The sequence below is a fragment of the Thermobia domestica genome, chromosome 15 (genome assembly GCF_964235325.1).
Source record: "Thermobia domestica chromosome 15, izTheDome1.hap1.1, whole genome shotgun sequence".
Taxonomy (NCBI): Eukaryota; Metazoa; Arthropoda; class Insecta; order Zygentoma; family Lepismatidae; genus Thermobia; species Thermobia domestica.
Window position 1 is genome coordinate 167,819,535 of NC_137468.1, and position 18,613 is coordinate 167,838,147.

The 18,613-nt window shown below is 35.8% G+C and overlaps 1 protein-coding gene across 2 annotated transcripts in view; it reads right to left on the reverse strand.

Annotated features, from left to right (window-relative positions):
- Window positions 1–18,613, reverse strand: part of LOC145671344 (uncharacterized) — a 128,847-nt gene that overhangs the window by 7,846 nt on the left and 102,388 nt on the right. For both annotated transcript variants that reach the window (XM_081740380.1, XM_081740379.1), the window contains exons 13-16: window positions 14,094–14,322; window positions 9,068–9,193; window positions 6,006–6,095; window positions 2,819–2,884 (exon numbers count right to left, since the gene is read on the reverse strand). In XM_081740380.1, coding sequence (XP_081596506.1) covers window positions 2,819–2,884; window positions 6,006–6,095; window positions 9,068–9,193; window positions 14,094–14,322 — 511 coding nt within the window. The remainder of the gene's footprint in view (window positions 1–2,818; window positions 2,885–6,005; window positions 6,096–9,067; window positions 9,194–14,093; window positions 14,323–18,613) is intronic.

Genomic DNA, 18,613 nt, shown 5'->3' on the forward strand with positions numbered 1-18,613 from the left:
TTTCAGTTTAGAAGCCTACTGTATAGATTTACTAGGAGCAGCTGCATGCGAAGAACGGCCAGTCCCTAAACCCAAGGAATTCAGAGATATGCAAATCTTAGTGAACCACTCAACTACTTTTTCTTCCTTCCCTTGTAGATCAAATATAAAAACGCTGAAATCATAGTTTATTTTAAAGGGAAGTCTAAATATTGACTTTTATGTCTAAAAATAAATGATTCGAAGATACGGACATTTTAAGAGGAGGCTGAAAAGTTTTCGATTTTGCCCTTCCGTCCACACAACACCTTGAATATGGGTTCATATGAAAGCTTAGTATCTAAGTATTGTTTTGAGGACAAAGATTTCATGAAGAAAGAAGAAGAAGAAAAAAAAAGATGCAAGTATGTTACAAAGTTTTAGTGCTGATGGTAAGAAAGAAAGGAAAACCCTTTAGACTAAACTGTTAATATGTTTTCCTATTGAAAATGACATCCTAAGTGACAAGGGTGATATAAGCAAATAGTACTTTTAATTGCAGAAGAATCAATTTTAGCATCTGATTTCATATTAATGACTAAAAAGTTTGTAATAAAATGAGGAACCGGAATCGGGGAGGATCATTGGTTTTGGCAACTGCCAAGAGTGGTATGGTGGTAGCGCCGGGGTGTTGGTGTGTTAGGGCAAACTCCGTACTACGTGAGCAGGAGAACGGCAGCGTTCAGTGAAGTGGGTAGACGGTGTTAGCGTAAAAAGGCCAATCTCTCTGATGTTCAAACATGGCAAATTGTTGGCGCTGGGTTAAGTGATGCGAGCATAACGAAAGTGGTAAGTATATTAGGTGCATTGCAAGGGACTATGCCTACGATTGTAACTGTCTACAAAACTCAAGGCTAAACTACATCGACGAAAAGGAACACTGGTCGGAAGAAAATCCTCAGTGACAAGTTCCGCCCAAAATTCAGGGGACTGCGCTGCAAGTGCTGGAGAAACTCAAACAGCCCCTCCCACATCTTGTGTCGACAATAATTACAGTCCGCCGTGAATTACATGACAGACATGACGTCAGGTTGCATAAGCGGAACGATAAGGGACCATAACGCTTTGGCGCGATGCCAATACTGTCGCGAATATGCAACATGGACCGCTGATTGGAAATGTGTGATATGGTTAGATGAGTCATCATTCACCTAATAAACCATGGCACGTGTTTGTGTGTGGCGGACCCCGAAGAAGCGTGATCCACAGTATCTACGCACTACCATGAAACACGGCAACGGCTTTGTACTACTGTGGGCCACAATACCCTGTTTTCAGTGTGTCCTGTGCTGACGCTTACCGGTCGCGTCAGTGCCCATGATTATGTCGCCATTTTAGGGGACCATGTGTATTCTACGGTCCGGATGTTTCCAGGCAATGACGTCATATTCCAGATGATAATGCGCTCATTCATATAGCTGGAGCTGTTCTGGTGTGGCTTAACCCTTTCACTGCATTATTATTTTTGAGGCCAATCCCCACATTTCGACATTTATTCATAAGAAAATAAGTCTTAGAATCGAAGCCAAACGTTGTACAAATACTCCGTCACCACAGTATGCAAATTATTTAGTTTGTTACGCTCCTGACACGTCCGATTGTCAGTGTTGCCAACCTATTTACAACAGTGTGTATAACTATTTGCTAGAGAATGTAGTATTTTCTTAACGTAGGAGTAGGTAACTTAATATAAATATCACTACAAGAACTGAGAAAGGTATATTTGTTGTACCCGATATCTCTGCACATTCCTATTGCCAGTGTTGCCACCCTATTATACTATTTTCTTAGTTTTGATATTTTCTAGGTAAATTTCATTATTGACCGTTCTTATGATTCTCTGAACCCCTCAGTTTTTTCGCAGCCAATCCGATATCAGTATATTTTCCAATATCAAAAGACGTCTGTTCTGTATTTCATCCACCCCATGCATCTCATATGTCAGTGTTGCCAGCCTATTTCGAAAGTGATTTTCTGAAAATTCTTTATGTAACATTCATAGTTTCCGCATGACGTTCGGCAAGAGTATTTCCTGCTACCGTCAAGAAAGAACTCTATAGTAATCCATCCAGTAGGCCCTAAGATTTCAGTACTGCCACTTATCAGGAAGAAAATTTTTTTAGTTGAATTGTGGTCAAAAATCATCACTTCGATGCGGAATTAAACACCAACGCAGTTATCTGATTGTCTTTTCTTTAGATGCCATAACTTACTGTTCCAATTAGCACTAAAGCACATCTTACCAAATGAAGCAAGAATCTCGTAATAATTCGTATAACGCTGTCTTAGTTCAAAGAATCGTTGTCGTTGGCAGCACAATGCAATGTATTATCGCTACGAAATATTTTGTATTAGTTCGACTGAAGTCGAATTTCGCAGCGAAAGGGTTAAGGAATGTCGTGATAAAGTTTAACACCTCCTTTAGTTCGCCCAATTACTGGAACTGAACATCTGTGGTCCGTTTTGGACACATGAATCCGGTGCAGATTACCACCTCATTGTCTCTCACGGGACTGAGTGATACACTGCACGCACAATGGGGTAATATTCCTCTTGCTACTATTCACGATCATTTTAATTCCATTCCATATTTCAACTGTTCTGATGGCAAAAAGTGGTACAACACCATATTAATTTGTTACATTGCAGTTTTCTTAGGTGTTTCCATTATCGTGACAACCATCTATAAAGAATTTATATACACTTTTCTTGCACTTTCAGAGACATAGCGTAGGATTAGAGAGTTTAAAGACATAGCATGGAATAAAGTTTTTAATATTATGTAAATATTGATACTTACTTTCATTAACTTTTACATATGGAGTTACAGGCAATGGAGAATGACTCTGCCTTTTCTCGATTGAACCTGCAATAAAATAAATAGGAATAATAAAGAATTTATTTCTTTATAAGTAAGAGACATGGAGTAGAAGGTAACATTTCAAATTCAGGAAATGTAAACAACAAACTACAAGTTTCACAAACATTGGTCGAGATCGCAGTGTAGAACTCTTTTAAAGTGGTACTAGGCACACTGTTAAATGAAACCTAACATTCCATAATACGTAGATCTACATAGATAGATGAATGAAAATGAACGAATTGATAGAATGAAATTGAGTAGGAGAAAATGGGAAAATTGGGACCAACTCTGTACCTACAGATAACCATTTCCAATTGGAGTTAAACGAGTTCATATTCGCTAATCACAATAAGGCTTACGCTCCTACCTTCGATGCCGCCGTGCTCGTAGTCGAATTCTTGCACGTGATCGGATAATGTATGGAAAGAAAACAACTGAATATTAAAACTTCGTTAAGTATATCCTCAAGTAGGATATTTAATCTGTCGGCCACATGCGAGTAACCATTTGTATCCCACTGGTTACGCCATGAAACTATCTATTAGAATCATGGCACGGATTAAGGGCGGAGCCAATGGAGCCCAGGCTCCAGCCCCCCTCCCCAAAAGCCCTCTCTAACACTAAAATAGAGCAATCAACTTATTATATTATAGGATACAGACCCATGCTATTTGTTTTTCCCGCTCGCGGTATCGCTAGAGTTGTCTTCTTCCATCCGCGTCTTCACGATATTTATTTTGTGAGGGAGTGAGTTATTCTGGGCCTCTATTACAAACCGATTTATTAGCTTGTAGTGACAATTCCTTTGAAATGTCTCTTATTACTTAGAGTAAATCTACGAGGTTTTCCAAACCTCCTTAACAATAAAATGTTCCTATTCAAATCAATTTGAGCTCTCTTGAGATACTAAAAAGTCATTCCCTAACATTGTTTTGGGAAAAAATACTTAACACGCGAAAAGCATGATGAAATTTTCTCCCATAAATTTTGAAACATTTATTACTATCTTCTTTGTCAAATGAATTCTGAGTAATTTCTTTTATTGAACTGAATTGAAAATACCTTTATTCATGAGGCGAGGTTCAGCTGTAGGCTGCTCTACCATCTAATCTAACAAAGTACAATTAGAAATGATACAGAGGTGTTAACTTATATAAGAATATGTGGAGAGATCTTACACATTCGTGTGTTTATATTTAATATTTTAGCCTTATATCAATCTAAATCCTCTAATTATTGATATCTGCGAAGCATAATCTAATGCAGCATCAGCATTCTTACTTTCAATCAATAGCGGCATTAAGATCATATTTCGTGTAGTAATGGCGGATTTTACAACATGACCCTTATTTCCTAATAGTGTTATTTGTACTTCCCAGATTTACAGACATTATGCGTTTAAAGACTGTTTACGCAACTAACACGCATCTTCTATGTGTAAACCATGACCACAAAAAGAGCAAATGGGATGAGTTTGTGCCAGATTCGAAAATTGTTGATAATTATATCAATTAATATATGAAATACTTATAATATCAAATAATTATAATTATTTCTATACATAGGTGTTTGAAACTGATTGTTATGAAAATTTCCTCTAGGATAAAATTGATTTCTCGTTTGGGCTCTAGAGCTCACTCGTGGCTAAGCGGTTAGCGTACGCGCCTTTGGCGTGGGAGACCCGGGATCGATTCCCGGCGGAGCTCATGTGGTTCGGATTTCACGTTAATCAGTAGGTCCACGTCTCATATAGCCTGAACGGGACGTTAAACTCAAAATCAACTTAACTCGTCTGGGCTCTAAAAAACAGTTCTCGGTGTTTCGATAAGCCTATGAGGCTGTGGAAGACAGCAAAGAAAATTGATGCGCTTGATATTCTTAACATAGAGCTCCCTTGAAATAGTCGGCTCCACGGCCCCAAAAGCCTTAACCCGCCCCTGACTGGAATTATTCCTCTGTTTCCCGAGAGTTAAACTGCGAATCCATGTTGCAGCATTGATTACTGCTGCTCTCTGTTGTACAAAAATGCAATTCTTACCTACATCAATAGGAGATAAAGAAATTCAAATATTAATCAGTTGTAGAGTATATAAGGTTGGTATTGTTCTGTAACGTTTATCAATGTTTTATTACATATTGGTTCCTTTCAAGATTATCACGACAATTTGTACTTAAGTTCGTATTTACTACATGATACATTATATTTACGTGGCATAAGCTTTTCTAAATAAATATATATAGGTTGAACCACAAAGTGACCCCTCGTTGTAACTCAAACTAATTGACAGAAATAATTGAAATTTTGTATGAAGAAAATACTAGAAGAGAGAAAACGTTTTATATACTCAGCAATATCACCAGGTTAACAGTGTTGCCATCTCAATATAAAGTTTATTTTTTTAAAATTGGCACTGTCAGAAAATTCCAAATTTCAAATTTCATGCAAAGCACATCATATATATACACTTTTGGTATATATAAAATCAAAACCAAATTAATAATCAAACCAAACAACCAAATTAATAATACGATTTACAGCAATTTGATATCTCAAACCGTTCCGATACGATAAACATAGGTAAGGTTTGCAACTCTGCTTAAAATTATTGCAGTTACAACTACCAATTACTATTGGTGTAACGTTATACTTTGATGCAAAAGAAAGCAACAATCATTTTAAACATTCCCTACAAATTCGCCATTTTAAGCAGTGTTGCCCAACTCGACCAATAGGTTGGTTGGAATATAACGTTCCGTTCAGCACAGAAGCTATATGAGATTTGGACCCACAGCTTAACGTGCGATCCAAACCACCGAAAACCGAATTCGAGTTTTCTGAGCAGAAGGCGCGTATAAGAATTACATAATGTTGGCTACATTTATTACTTAGATATATACTTGCATACTTCTTAATTTTCTGGTGTAAGGCTCTTTGGCATCTTATCCTTAAGAAGTAAGATTTTTAATAGCAGTGCTACGAGCATATTTCAACTGGGTATCAATTTTTTAAATGGTGTTCTACAACCTAAAACATTCACGATTATGATTATTCATATAATTCTTTATACTCATAACTCAACATAAGCATCTTTCTATGATTACTGAAAAAAGCAAAGACACTTACCGGTGAATCGCACCTTTCTTGAAGATTTTGTACTTTTAGGGGTTTGATTCTTCTCGCTAGAAGTCGCATTTCCATTAGGAATTGCCAGATCTACAATAAATGCAAATATTAAGTTATATTTTTGCATCACATTTTAAGAATTTTCTGTCATCTGAAACGACTATAATAATTCTTTTTATGAGCTTTTTAAACGTTGCGGATAGAATTCAGTCCATCAGGATCATTCATGAGAAACTTACAAGATTATATACCCAATGAAATCACATACTACGAATGATGTTACATCTAGTAAATGGTTAGTTGCACCCATTTCTTGACACTATAAAAGACCTTTTGAATTAATGTTCAGGTACTACATAATAATGAAAGGCCTATATCAATACTAGAGCTTCGAGAAAAAAAAAGAAAGGAAAAAAAAAAAAAACTCTACGCCTCAGAAATTTACTTTCTATATATAACACAACCCTACATTCTAAAACCGAGCAATTTATTCTTGCCTGAATGTATGATGGAAAACTTTTATCAAGTCTTTATTCTATACACTATCATCACTGATTACAGCTGTTCATCACGGTCGACAGAAAAACTCTGGGCCACACATTTAATTTATTGACTTTTGCTTGTGTTTCTTGATCTAAACTTGACAATTTCTTTATTTCCTCTGGACTTTCCTCAACAGCAGATACCCTGCCTCCACACCCCAGACCCATGCAAAGCACGTGTCTAATTTGTCCTTCTCTCTTGTAAAGCATCACTAGGCATTTAGGTTTATGAAAAGCGAAAGGATATAAACAATTTTGTTTATTACAGTTTGAAAGAAACAAAGTAGAATATTGATATGCAAACTTATTATAACATTATGATCAGAAGGTATGATGGAAGGAAAGTTAGGAAGAACGAAACTGATAAACAACAATATTAATCATTGCACTATCTAGAACAGTCGTTTTCAACTCCTAAATGTATGACGTAGGACCTGACTTCTATGAACAGAGAGGAGAAAGGGGAGGAAACGAGGTAGGTGGAATGGAATGAAACAAGGTTGGCAGTGTTTAATTAGTCATGAATCAATAAGTAATGTTGCTACAAAATTAGAGATTACACACTGTCTGCCTGTCACCACTGTCTTCCATCAACGCTAGGTTCCTTGTTTTCTTCTTGCTCTGTGTGAAGGGTTTACTGAAAAACGAGCACAAAAATGTCACAAAGCATGAAGTAGGAAATTAATGATTAAGAACCACGGACTACCAACAGGGAATTTTTTTGCACCCACCTCAAATTGATAGCAATATCATGATCGAAAAGTACAATTTCATACAAGACTCTTGGTTTAACGTCCCACAATTATGTTTCGAGGTTGAGAGAGAGACTATATTAATAATTAATGAAATCGTGAAATCAGGAAAGTCGGGTGAAGCGGGGAAACTGAGAAAACTCATGCGTAGAGTGTTTGTCCAAAAGCCCACTTAGCGGAGGCTGGAATAGGATTGAACTATAAACATGCTTTTCAAGCACCTAAGAGCTTGGATACCTGATCTCTCCCTCTCTTTCCTTAATGCAAATTCTGTGTACGGCATTGATCACGAAGTGTCCAAGGTAATAATCTACTCAACTCATGGCAAAACTACATCGGCGAAGATTAATATAGTATGGAAAGAAGTCTCAGTGTCACGGATCGACGAGCATTGAAGAGGATTGATACAAAGGTTATAGAGAGACTGCGGAACTCAAATCAGACCCTGTAATAGCCTACCGGTACAGTAACAATCACAATTCGGCGTGAGTTTCATAACCTGAACATCTGCAGTTGGATTGGAATTTCACAACCAGTGGTTACCACCAAGAACGTTTTACTATGCAGAGAATGTGGACCGACAATGATTAGAAAGGTGTAATGAGGTACGATGAGTACTCTTTCATCTTATTTCTAACAGGTTACAGATGCCCAGAGAAAGTTATGCTCTGAACCGAAATGTCTGAACCACGAAACACGGCATGTTGTTTTGGGCTACTACTTCCTACTATTCTACGGGGTCTATGATTACACTCATAGGATTCATTACTGCTATTCTGTGAACATTTCAGGTGATCATGTGCATCCTATGATCTAGAACGGTGATTCCCAATCTTGTTTACCTTCCCCCCCCCCCCGATGTATCCTACATACTTTACATCCCCCAACCCATGCTTCGTGCTCGTTGGGGTTACTTTTGCTATTTTAGAAGACGCATTGCATTCTAATATCTTTATAATCATTATTATTATTATTATTATTATTATTATTATTATTATTATTAACGAAATTCAAACTTAATGCCAATATGAGCAAAAATAAAATCAGTTTTTTTAAAAATACTGCCTTAATAAATTCATTGGCAGCAGTAGTGTCATTTCAGATTTGGCTGGGGGGGTGGGGGTGGAGACCCGTTGATGTAAGTAAAATTTCGCGTTTTCCACTGACTTAGTACTACTATATTGATTATATATATATATATATATATATATATATATATATATATATATATATCGAACTCAGGGGGGTCAAATGTCCCCCGTAAATGTCTCCCCTAATCGGCAGTTAGTGTAACTACCTCCTCTTATAATCGCCTGAATCATCAGAGTTCCCACATTTGCCAAGCACGAATTCCCTGGCGTTTCCAGGTTATAATTTACACATTCTCAGGTCAATAATATAATGTAAAGAACAACTATTTTTCCCGAGCAGGAAATTCTTCATATAATATCCATGTAGATGAATACAGTATATGTATAGGTGTACAAGTTTTGCAAAATAACTGATTTCTTTTATAAAATACCCCTTACCAAATAACTGGGTAAGGCGAAAAAAAAGTGAGTTCTGAGAAGTAAAAATCAGTACTGAAAAATTCGCTGACTTCTTCGAAACTTTTTACGAGTAAGCTGAATTTCTGAATCTTCCAGATGAGTAGGAACTCTGTTAGTATACTTTCTGAACTATTAAAAGATAAACGTATCGAAAGTAAGAAATTCTGAATTTTAATTCACGATATACATGATATAAGTTATCAAAGTGAACTTCATACCTTTGTTTGATGACAGAAGTTTGTCAAATGGATCTGGAAGTATTATCTCCTGTTTGTTGCTGTATGTTCTATATACAGGACTCAATGATAGAAGAGGATCCCTCGCTACCGACTCAGGTTTCTTAACTGAAAATGAAAAGTAGTTACGATTTTACAATTCATGACAAAACTCAACGAAATTTCGCACAAAAAGAACATTTACCAGCAATTCAGAAATTCAATTTGAGTAATTTTCGTAGTCTGAATAATACCAGAAGGTACAAGAGCCCATACAACTGTCTAGCTCAATGACAATGCCAATTAATGTAAATCAGCAAATATAACCTTTCTGATTTTCTCCCAACAAGTTAACTAATTTAGCAGCGCTATAACTGCATTACATCACAAGCTATCTTCCCATTCCTCTTCCCAATCACCATCTATCTTCTGGCTTGATTAAGAAATATTGTAGTTAAATATGAATGCTGGGAGACAAATTTAAGGAAATAAAGTATGAAAGAATTATAGACAACAAACAGAACCTATTCTGGTGACGAACGTAGATAAGAATGCCGATGAATCCTGGTAGAAGTGAACAATACAAACACTGTTAGGTTAAATGTACTATACAGATTTCTGAAAATCTAACAGGTTGCGTTAACATACTATAACCTCTTCATATTTCAACGCCTCGCTTAGGATCTGAAGTTAAGATTAGCATATTACAAACTACGTAGGTTGATCAATAAAGACTGATCATCAATAGCAAAGTACAGAAAACTAAGCACGTCTGTGTAATGGGAGAAGTGATGAATAGAACGAGCAAGTTTGAAGGCCACGACGTCAGGAATGTGACCTTGGCAGCCGTTCAAGCGCACACAGTTTCAGTTTTGCATGAGGCAACATGGAAATGACACGCGGAGAACAGTATAGAAATTCTGTTTATTATCTTGCAAAGAGCAACGTTCCGTGTGTACATCCTTCATATAGTCCTGATTTAGCCCCCTTGTGATTTTTTTTCTTCAACTTCAAAGAAACATCTCCAGGGACGGCGTTTCACATCTTCAGTGACAGTGGTGAAAGTTGCTGAGGCGATTTTGTAGAATTTGTCCAAAAACTGCTTCCAGCGTGTCTTTGATGACTTGAAAAAACGTTGAGACAAATCCATTGGTGTAATGGGGACTATTTTGAAAAAGACCAACATTTGCAGGATTAGTACAGGTAATTGTGTTTTATTCATTTATGATCCTTCTTTATTGATCAGCTCTTGTGCATCACGCAACAGAAAAGACATTGCAGTCACGAGAGAGGGAGAAAAAAAAGTCTTTTCAGCACAATTGTCTTAAAAACTGAAAACTTGTCCACAGTTTCTTAATGAAAAAGTAAAACTGAGCATTCTTTACTCCTATTTTGAGGTCGACATAGTCGCAAAAGGCAAAAGATATGAGTAAAAGAGAGTAAATACTATCTAACAGCGTCTTTGGTTTGGTATCTTCAAATCTTTCGTTTTAACGTTAGTTAACTAGTTGCAATCATCTGCATGTATACGGAAATCAAAATTGAGTTACAGTTCAGGACGTAGACAGAGACTGGATCATTGCAAAGTGTCAAATCCCTTTCAGAAATGGAGGAATATCAGTATTTCTGCTGTAACCGGTTTACAAATAATAATGGAGATATGGTAGAATTACCGTAATTGCCTGAATATTGCTCCCAATTTCACCTGCGAAAAATTAGAATGCAAGTTATTTTCGCGACCTTAAAAATTAGCAATCATATTGTATGCTACTAAAATTGTGATCGTTTCTAATTTCGATATAACGATAACGCAACAATAATAGAACTGATCGTATTGTAGATACCTTTATGTACCATCAATAAACAACATTGTCAAAATTATCGGCATTCTTGATAATGTACTCGTTGATTTCATCAAGATTGTGCTTGTTGTTTTCTAAGCTTATACCGGTATTTATTTATATTGAAGTGGATCTATGTCCTAATGTAAATGCTCGTGCAGAGAATAAAGATCATCAATCCTAGGAATGAGACGAAGTTGGGTAAATTGCCCTGAATCAGCCGCTAAATGATTATCGGCAATTCTTCTCCCCTCGGCTTATATTTGGGTTTCTTTCTCTCTCCCTTCTTCAAATTTGAGGGAGCAGCTTATATTCGAGCCAACACGATACTAACCAAATCATCTTATACACTCATATCTAAATGAATATCCCTATTAGGATTTAGGATTTTGCGTCCTATAACAGGCATTAAGCTTTTTAATTATTATTATTATTATTAGGATTTTGTACACTTATTTAGGTCCTGTAACAGGCATTAAGCTTTTATTTATTTATTAATTATTATTATTGGTCAAGTCAAGCATGAATTAAAGAACATCCCAGATGCGTTTTGGAAAGGGATGGTCAACTTGGTGGCGCCAAGTGGGGGCGGAAAAGCGTGACTTTCTCTTACGGCAAACTTGAAACATTTTTCACGCTTAGTTTTCAAGAATTCAGATTGAAATTTTGCATATAGATTGTGTGCATCTTTAAGTATTTCTCAATTTGTTTTGAGATCCCTACGTGAACCCGGGCCTGAGGGAATGATTTTCTCAATTTGTATCAGAAGCAGTATTTGATCCAATTTGTTTTGCATATGGCCACATTCATGTTCAGTTACATCTAAAGGAAGTAAAAGCAATTTTGTGTCCGACTGTTACAGTAGTATATGATTGAATTCCGGATATATGAATGCCCATGAATATGCAAATCTATGCAAATCACCAGTATAGGCTACTAAAATTAGTACAATACAAATTGGGCCGCTTTACATAAATCCCGAGGGGAAAACTTCGCGAATGTACCTTGTCAGTATGAGTGGGAGTAGTAAATGTATAACAAATTTTTAATTAGGATCCTGTTTTAACATTCCAAAATTAGGACACTTCAAGGTGAAATAAGTAAAATTTCTCTTTTTAAACATTCAGAATAAGAAAACTTGCGAGTCGAAATTAACCCGGTAAAAAAATCTAAACGTAAGAAAGGCGAAGTAAAAGAAAGCTTCTGACTATTATATACATTTAAATCAATTTTTCTTAGCAGTGAAACTATCAAAAGGCAATATGGTGATATGCAGGCCAAAAGTGCCACTGTTACAAAGGGTTAGCCAATTGTTACTGTCATCAGGAGGCACAAGATTGACCTGTTCTCCGCTTCAATAATGTCACCCCTTAGATCTTGACCTTCAAGGACAAATACAATAAATATAATAGAATACTAAAAACTTAACAATATAAACAAATAATGAGAGTAAACATGTTGAAAAATGCACAACATTAAAACTATCAGGAAATAAATTATACATTAACTAACAAAGGGGTCTTTTTAACACCTATGTATATAATGTATAATTGAAAACTAAAGAGAGTTTATTTAAAAATTACAAAACTAAGGAATATGTACTGTATCAATAAAATATTTTCTCCATTTTTTAATATAGGCAAACTAGTACAAATTTCAAGAACGTCCCTAAATTCTGAATATATGCACCTGAAGTTCAAAGCCTATATCAATACAATGCAATTTTCTAACAAATCCAATTTTTCTTTCTGAAATTACGATTTCAACACCAAAATGTACTAAAACAGACTCACGCTTGTGATGTTTTACACAAAAACCAGGGACTATCATAGTTATAGTATTTCCTGCTCGTTCAGGACAATTACAACAATCCATATACTTTTGAACCACTTTCATGTATAATACACAGAAGAATTTGCACCGAAAACAATAGTCCCGAGTTTAGTTTACCTTACGCTTCTTTGTCTGACATTTCTGTCTTTCCTCGACATGTTGCTGGTAAAACTTACAAGAGATGTAGGTCCATCTTCTGCCAGCGGCCTGACTTAGTATTTATGGTCATCTGGTCTACAATACCTAATCCAACTTTCTGTTTATTATATAACAAAAATTACAGATTCTTCTTTTGATTATCATTTATAATCAGTGCGTTAGTATGAATGGGGCTTAATATCAGTACATTCTTTTATACACTGGTGTACTGTAAGTGTGATGTCGCCCACAGTTTTGAGTACAGGATGACGTCACTCGGAGAGCACAGTATTCAGGGAAAGAGAAGGAATCGGGGGACCTGTAAGTTAGATACTATCCAGGCATTTGCCTGGTGTGAATGAACCTCATTTAGGAAAACCTCGTTCAGAATGGCTGGCCTGAAAAAGCTTTCTACACTTTTTCGATAGATTGTCCCCACCGGGAATCGAACCCGGGACCATTAGTTTTGAGTACGATTGTGGTACACAATTCTTTGTTATGGGGGTGAATTGAAGTTGCAATCTTTTGCTGCTTCGAATATTTGGTTATTTTTCAGTTCTCTAGAAGGACGCTGTGACGTAAAAACAATTGTTACATGTTGCATGTAGTCCGGAGTGAAAGAAAGGTTTACAAGTTATAGGACTACATGTTAAGCAATACGGATGTTTATGTTTTAGTACATGGAAAATTATTTAAAATATATTGTAAGGTTCCACATGTCTTCACACCATGCTGGATGTAACCACGTGTTCCTACTTCACGTGCTTGAAGTAAACATTCTACACACGACAGTAACGAAGAGGACGTCGCCCACCATTGCCAACAATGGAGAAGTGGCGCAGATCAACGAAAGTAGCCGACATGTTAGGATAAACGACAGCATACATGAGGAAGTATCAATCTTGCCCGGTTACGAGCACCCTTCCTCTCTCTAAGACGCCCGGTCATTGAGAGTAACCTAACCAACACACCATAAGACTCCTGGTCATTGGGTTCCTTTCATTTTGTTAACCTACAATTAGAGGAACTTTTACTTATTGTAACCTACTGAATTCAAGAGGAGATTTTTATAATAAAAGATGACGGGTAAGTGCAAATTCCAATGTACCGTATTTTGCTCTACCCTTTTGCTTACTACTGTCGAATTGTATGAAGACAAACTTAAGCAGGGGTCAAAATAAGAGGATGAAAAACTGATGTTATAAACTATATCTTACCTTTCCTTACGCCTCTGTTTTCTTTGTCAGAATCATATCCAAACGAATCATTAAACAAACTTGTCTCCCTTTCATTTTCTGATGTACCATTTATTTCGGAGATTACAGCTCTTTTATTTGTCGGAGTACGAATGTCGATATCCTGTAGAACGCTTTCAATATCGTTCTTCAAGGTATCTAGTGTAGTACAAGATTTAGAAGGGGTTTCTTCATTTAGTGAGTCGCTTAACTGTAAAAATAAAGACACAAATTAGGCTTAAAGAATCTTACCACCAAGAATCAATGTTTATACAAATAATATACAGTGGATTCAAGTGTCATGAACTTAATCCGTCCCATAACGCTATTCGCGAACCACGGTTATTGTTTCCAATTGAAATTTATGTAAATACAATTAATTCGCCTAGCACAGAAATATGATAAGGAAGGGCTTTTTAAAAATTTCAAGTATTTCTGTGCTAAGAATATAAAAAAAATTCAGAGACAAAGAAGTAACACTAAATTAAATGAAGTATGAAGGGATAAAATAACGAGTTAAAAAAAAAAAAAAAGTTTTGAAGATAGTAGATCAAGTTGTTCTACAAGTGACCGTATCTATATCGGAGAGCGCCATTACATAGAACAAAGTGCCATTTCATATATTGTGTCACAATTTCCTAGTTATTTTGAAATTTATATCTCTGTATGAGAATGGATGGTACCAATCAAAAGACAAATGTATGAGCTTTGTATTGATATGTAACACTGGTAAAAAACAAAGCTTGTTTCTCCAAATGAAATTCAATAGTACTCGCAATGCATATTTCCATCTTTAATTATAATCAAACATGCATTATGATATTGTAAAACGTAAGTTCACAACAAAGGGAAGTAAATATGTAAGAAGTCACATTCGTTTATTTAATTTATTTTCAGCTATTGATTGTAGAGAAAATCAAGCAATAAAAATGCATTATTAGTTACACAGTCGCACAATATATATTACACAGAATTCAAATTTCGAAACCCCAGGACGAATGGGGAACCCCTATTTTGTTTTATGGGCGAAATACGTATGTGTTGTCTTACGTGTATTCTCCCTATTCAAAATTCGCAAATGTTTTTCGCCCACAAACGAAGATGAACACGGTCGATCGTTAACCCAGGAAAGATATGCTTTGATATCGGACTAATTAAATGAAAGCTGAATTTTTCAGTATTGGTATTTCAAACTAAACCTTAAAATCATACTAAAAGTCCCCATCAATCCCATTCCGGCTTCACTCTCAAAATGGCGGCACAAGAATTCGTTACTTTCTCAGATTTGTTCATATATCTTGAACAAATATACATGGATTTTCATTTTCTACACGTTTTTTCATTTTCATTTTCATTTCTCTTTTTTTAAAATTTTAAAGTCTACATCCTAACTATAAATAAACATCTCACGTCAAGGGAGAATAAGATTTATTGGATTTTTCAATTAATCCTTTCGAGACAGGATGGCCAAATATTACTAACGGCACTGACAATCCTTTCCTGTGTGAACACTAAGATACCGGGATGATTTTTTCTATGAAATATGGTTAGACCCTAGTTTATCCTGATTGTATTTTTATCTGAGTTTCGAATTTTCTTTAGTTTCTTCAGAGAGATCTACTTACTTGTCAGGTATATACCTAATTTTTCAGACCAATTGGATCAACTTACAATCAGTGTTGCGAACTAAGGAAACTAAAATTTTCCCATTTTTCGGTCAAAAAATTCGAAATTTATGTTTATAAATCCGTACCTATACGTACGAACTAAGTCAACTTAAACCAGTCGAACATCAGTCCTTACTGAACAAAAGCAAGTATAGGTCATTACAATTGGGTAATTAGGGGGCGTACGAAAAATTCGAATTTAGGTTCTAAACCTTGATTTTTTCTTACTTTTCTCTTCACCATAATCTATTTTTTTAAATTACACGCTTCCTTTCTTAGATATCGATATGATACTTGTAGAATATATTAGTGGAGTATCAAAGTTTATTTTAAGATAGTCTGCGTCTGTTTGGTAGCAGTGTTTCCGCCACAGACAATTTTAATTCCCTATTATGGGGGAAAATTCTAAAAATATCCCACTTGTTGGCTACATTGAAACAAATGTACCAGTATCTAAAAGCTTCATCTTACACACCATAGGAAGTTTCACTTAGATAATTAGAGGAAGTCTATTGAGATCTTGTTCTCTAAGTGGAAAGATAATTGTGATTTTTTAAGTAGAATTTTTTAAAATGAAATGAAATCTGAGTTTTACGTCCCACGGTTATGCCGGTTAGGCTAAAGGGGACGGTGATGATGAGTAATGAATGAAATGGGGGAATGAAGAAAGTGGGAGGAAACGGGAGAACCCACGCACACGGTGTTTGTCCACCACAAAGTTCACTTGGCGGAGGCTCGGATCGAACCCGGGACCCCAAGCACCGGAGGTGAACGCTCTACCACTGAGCCACCGCGGACCCCTAGATTTTTTTTTTTTTTTTTTTTATGACATGTTCAGTTCATTAGATATCGTCATGATACTTCTAGGATATATTAGTGGAGTATCAACGTTTAAGATAGTTTGAGTCTGTTTGGTAACTGTGTTTCCAGTCACAGAAAATTTTATTCCCGAACACTTGAGTTTCAGAAAACTTTTATTCAGGGCGAAAAACCTGAGCGAGTGAAAGACAAAAAGCGATCGAAAGTGTCATTGATCTTGTAGCAGCAGAGGCTAAATATAATTATAACTGTTACAACAATTTTTGCGAGAAAATCAGCAAAGTTGGGAGACCTATGGATGAAACTGGACTCCACGCCTTCAATACACTCATTGAACATATTGAGTGTAATGATGAATGTCTGGTTACTCTGACAAGCAGTTAAAGAAAAAGCTTATCCGTAACTATGGAGAGGGATTGGTCATAACAGAAGGTCGGACTTCATATTTTAAAGAAGTAATATTCACATTTAGAGGCCAAGCCAATAAGTTGTTGCATGAAGCATGGTAGCAATGCACAAAGGAAAAAAATAAAATAAATTGGAAGAACTTCTTCGAATCGTGCAAAATCCAGTAGAAATTATTAGAGAAGACATCCGAATTCATCCGTACAATACTGAATATTATACACCTTTGGATGAACAAACAATAACTGGTGATGAACTGGTTCCTAAATCCCTAAAACTTTAGATTCGTGAAATATCCAAGAAGAGAAACAACGATGACAGTTCAGGGGCTAACCGTAAGCGTTCGGTAATAGCTCAGCTTATTATTTCAGGTTGTCTGTCTGGATCATTTATTTCTCTCCTGAAACTAACGATAGGTGTCTAGTGACGCAGGCAGTGTACAACTAATTGATATTTTGACTAATCTTGGAATAAGTGTTCCATCCAAGAGATAAAACGATACGAATATTCAAGAATAAATGCACAGGAGTCAACAAAAAGTTATTTATTCAGTTCGCATTTGACAATGCAGATTTGAATACAAGGATACTTGATTGTCACAATACGTTCCATACTATGGGAGGAATAAAAATATGCACACCTCCAGAAGTAATTGAAACAACTGAAATTTCCAGAGTTACTGAAGTTCCCAAATCAGATCATGTTGCTAGTCTTTGTAAAGAAAAAAAGTCAACAAAAGGCTAACTATAAGTTAATGTGGGATTAGGAGTTTGATAATGAAGGATATTATCAAAGACATATGATAAACTTGATGTTAAGAAGCTAGTCTCTCTTGACAATATATGGTTAAACACTCATTTCTTAATTGTTTCCAACCTCCTTTATGGAGTGGTTTTATGTACATTTTGATAGCAAACTCTTTGCAATTCACTGAATAAGACACGTTTCATTGCAAAATTTACTCCATTGTTGCTGTCAGAACATCAACATTTTGCAAGCGGAAGGATGTGCTGATGAAATTATCGTGTCGACAGCTATTGATATGCCGTTCTACACAGCAGTCAGTTGATATTGTTGGTAGAGAGACTGATTTGTTGGTAATTATGATAGAACGCTCAAAACCAGAGAATCACCTGTACTTCGTAGAACCAAAATCTACCACGAGGGAAATTAAGTATTACAGGAGAAAATTTCTTGGTGAGACTACGGCGGTAAGGAAGATTAGGATCTTCATTCGCTTCAATAGATACATACATGCATACACACACACACATTATATATATATATATATATATATATATATATATATATATATATATATATATATATATATATATATCGTCCCTCTCGAGACAAAGAGGCGTATCTCATTTTTTCAACTTTTCCAGGAGACAAGCTTAAAGATATTATCATAAGTTTATTTTATCGTGTTCTGTCAAAATTTAATTTGATCTCGTAAGTTACATACCTGGCACGAAAAAGATCAAACTAAATTTTAAAAGATAGAATAAATTACGAGAAAAGATTTAACTTGTCTCCTGGAAAAGTTAAGAAAATGAGACACACCCTTCTCGAGAGCGACGATATATACTCTTGAGTGACTGTCGTTAT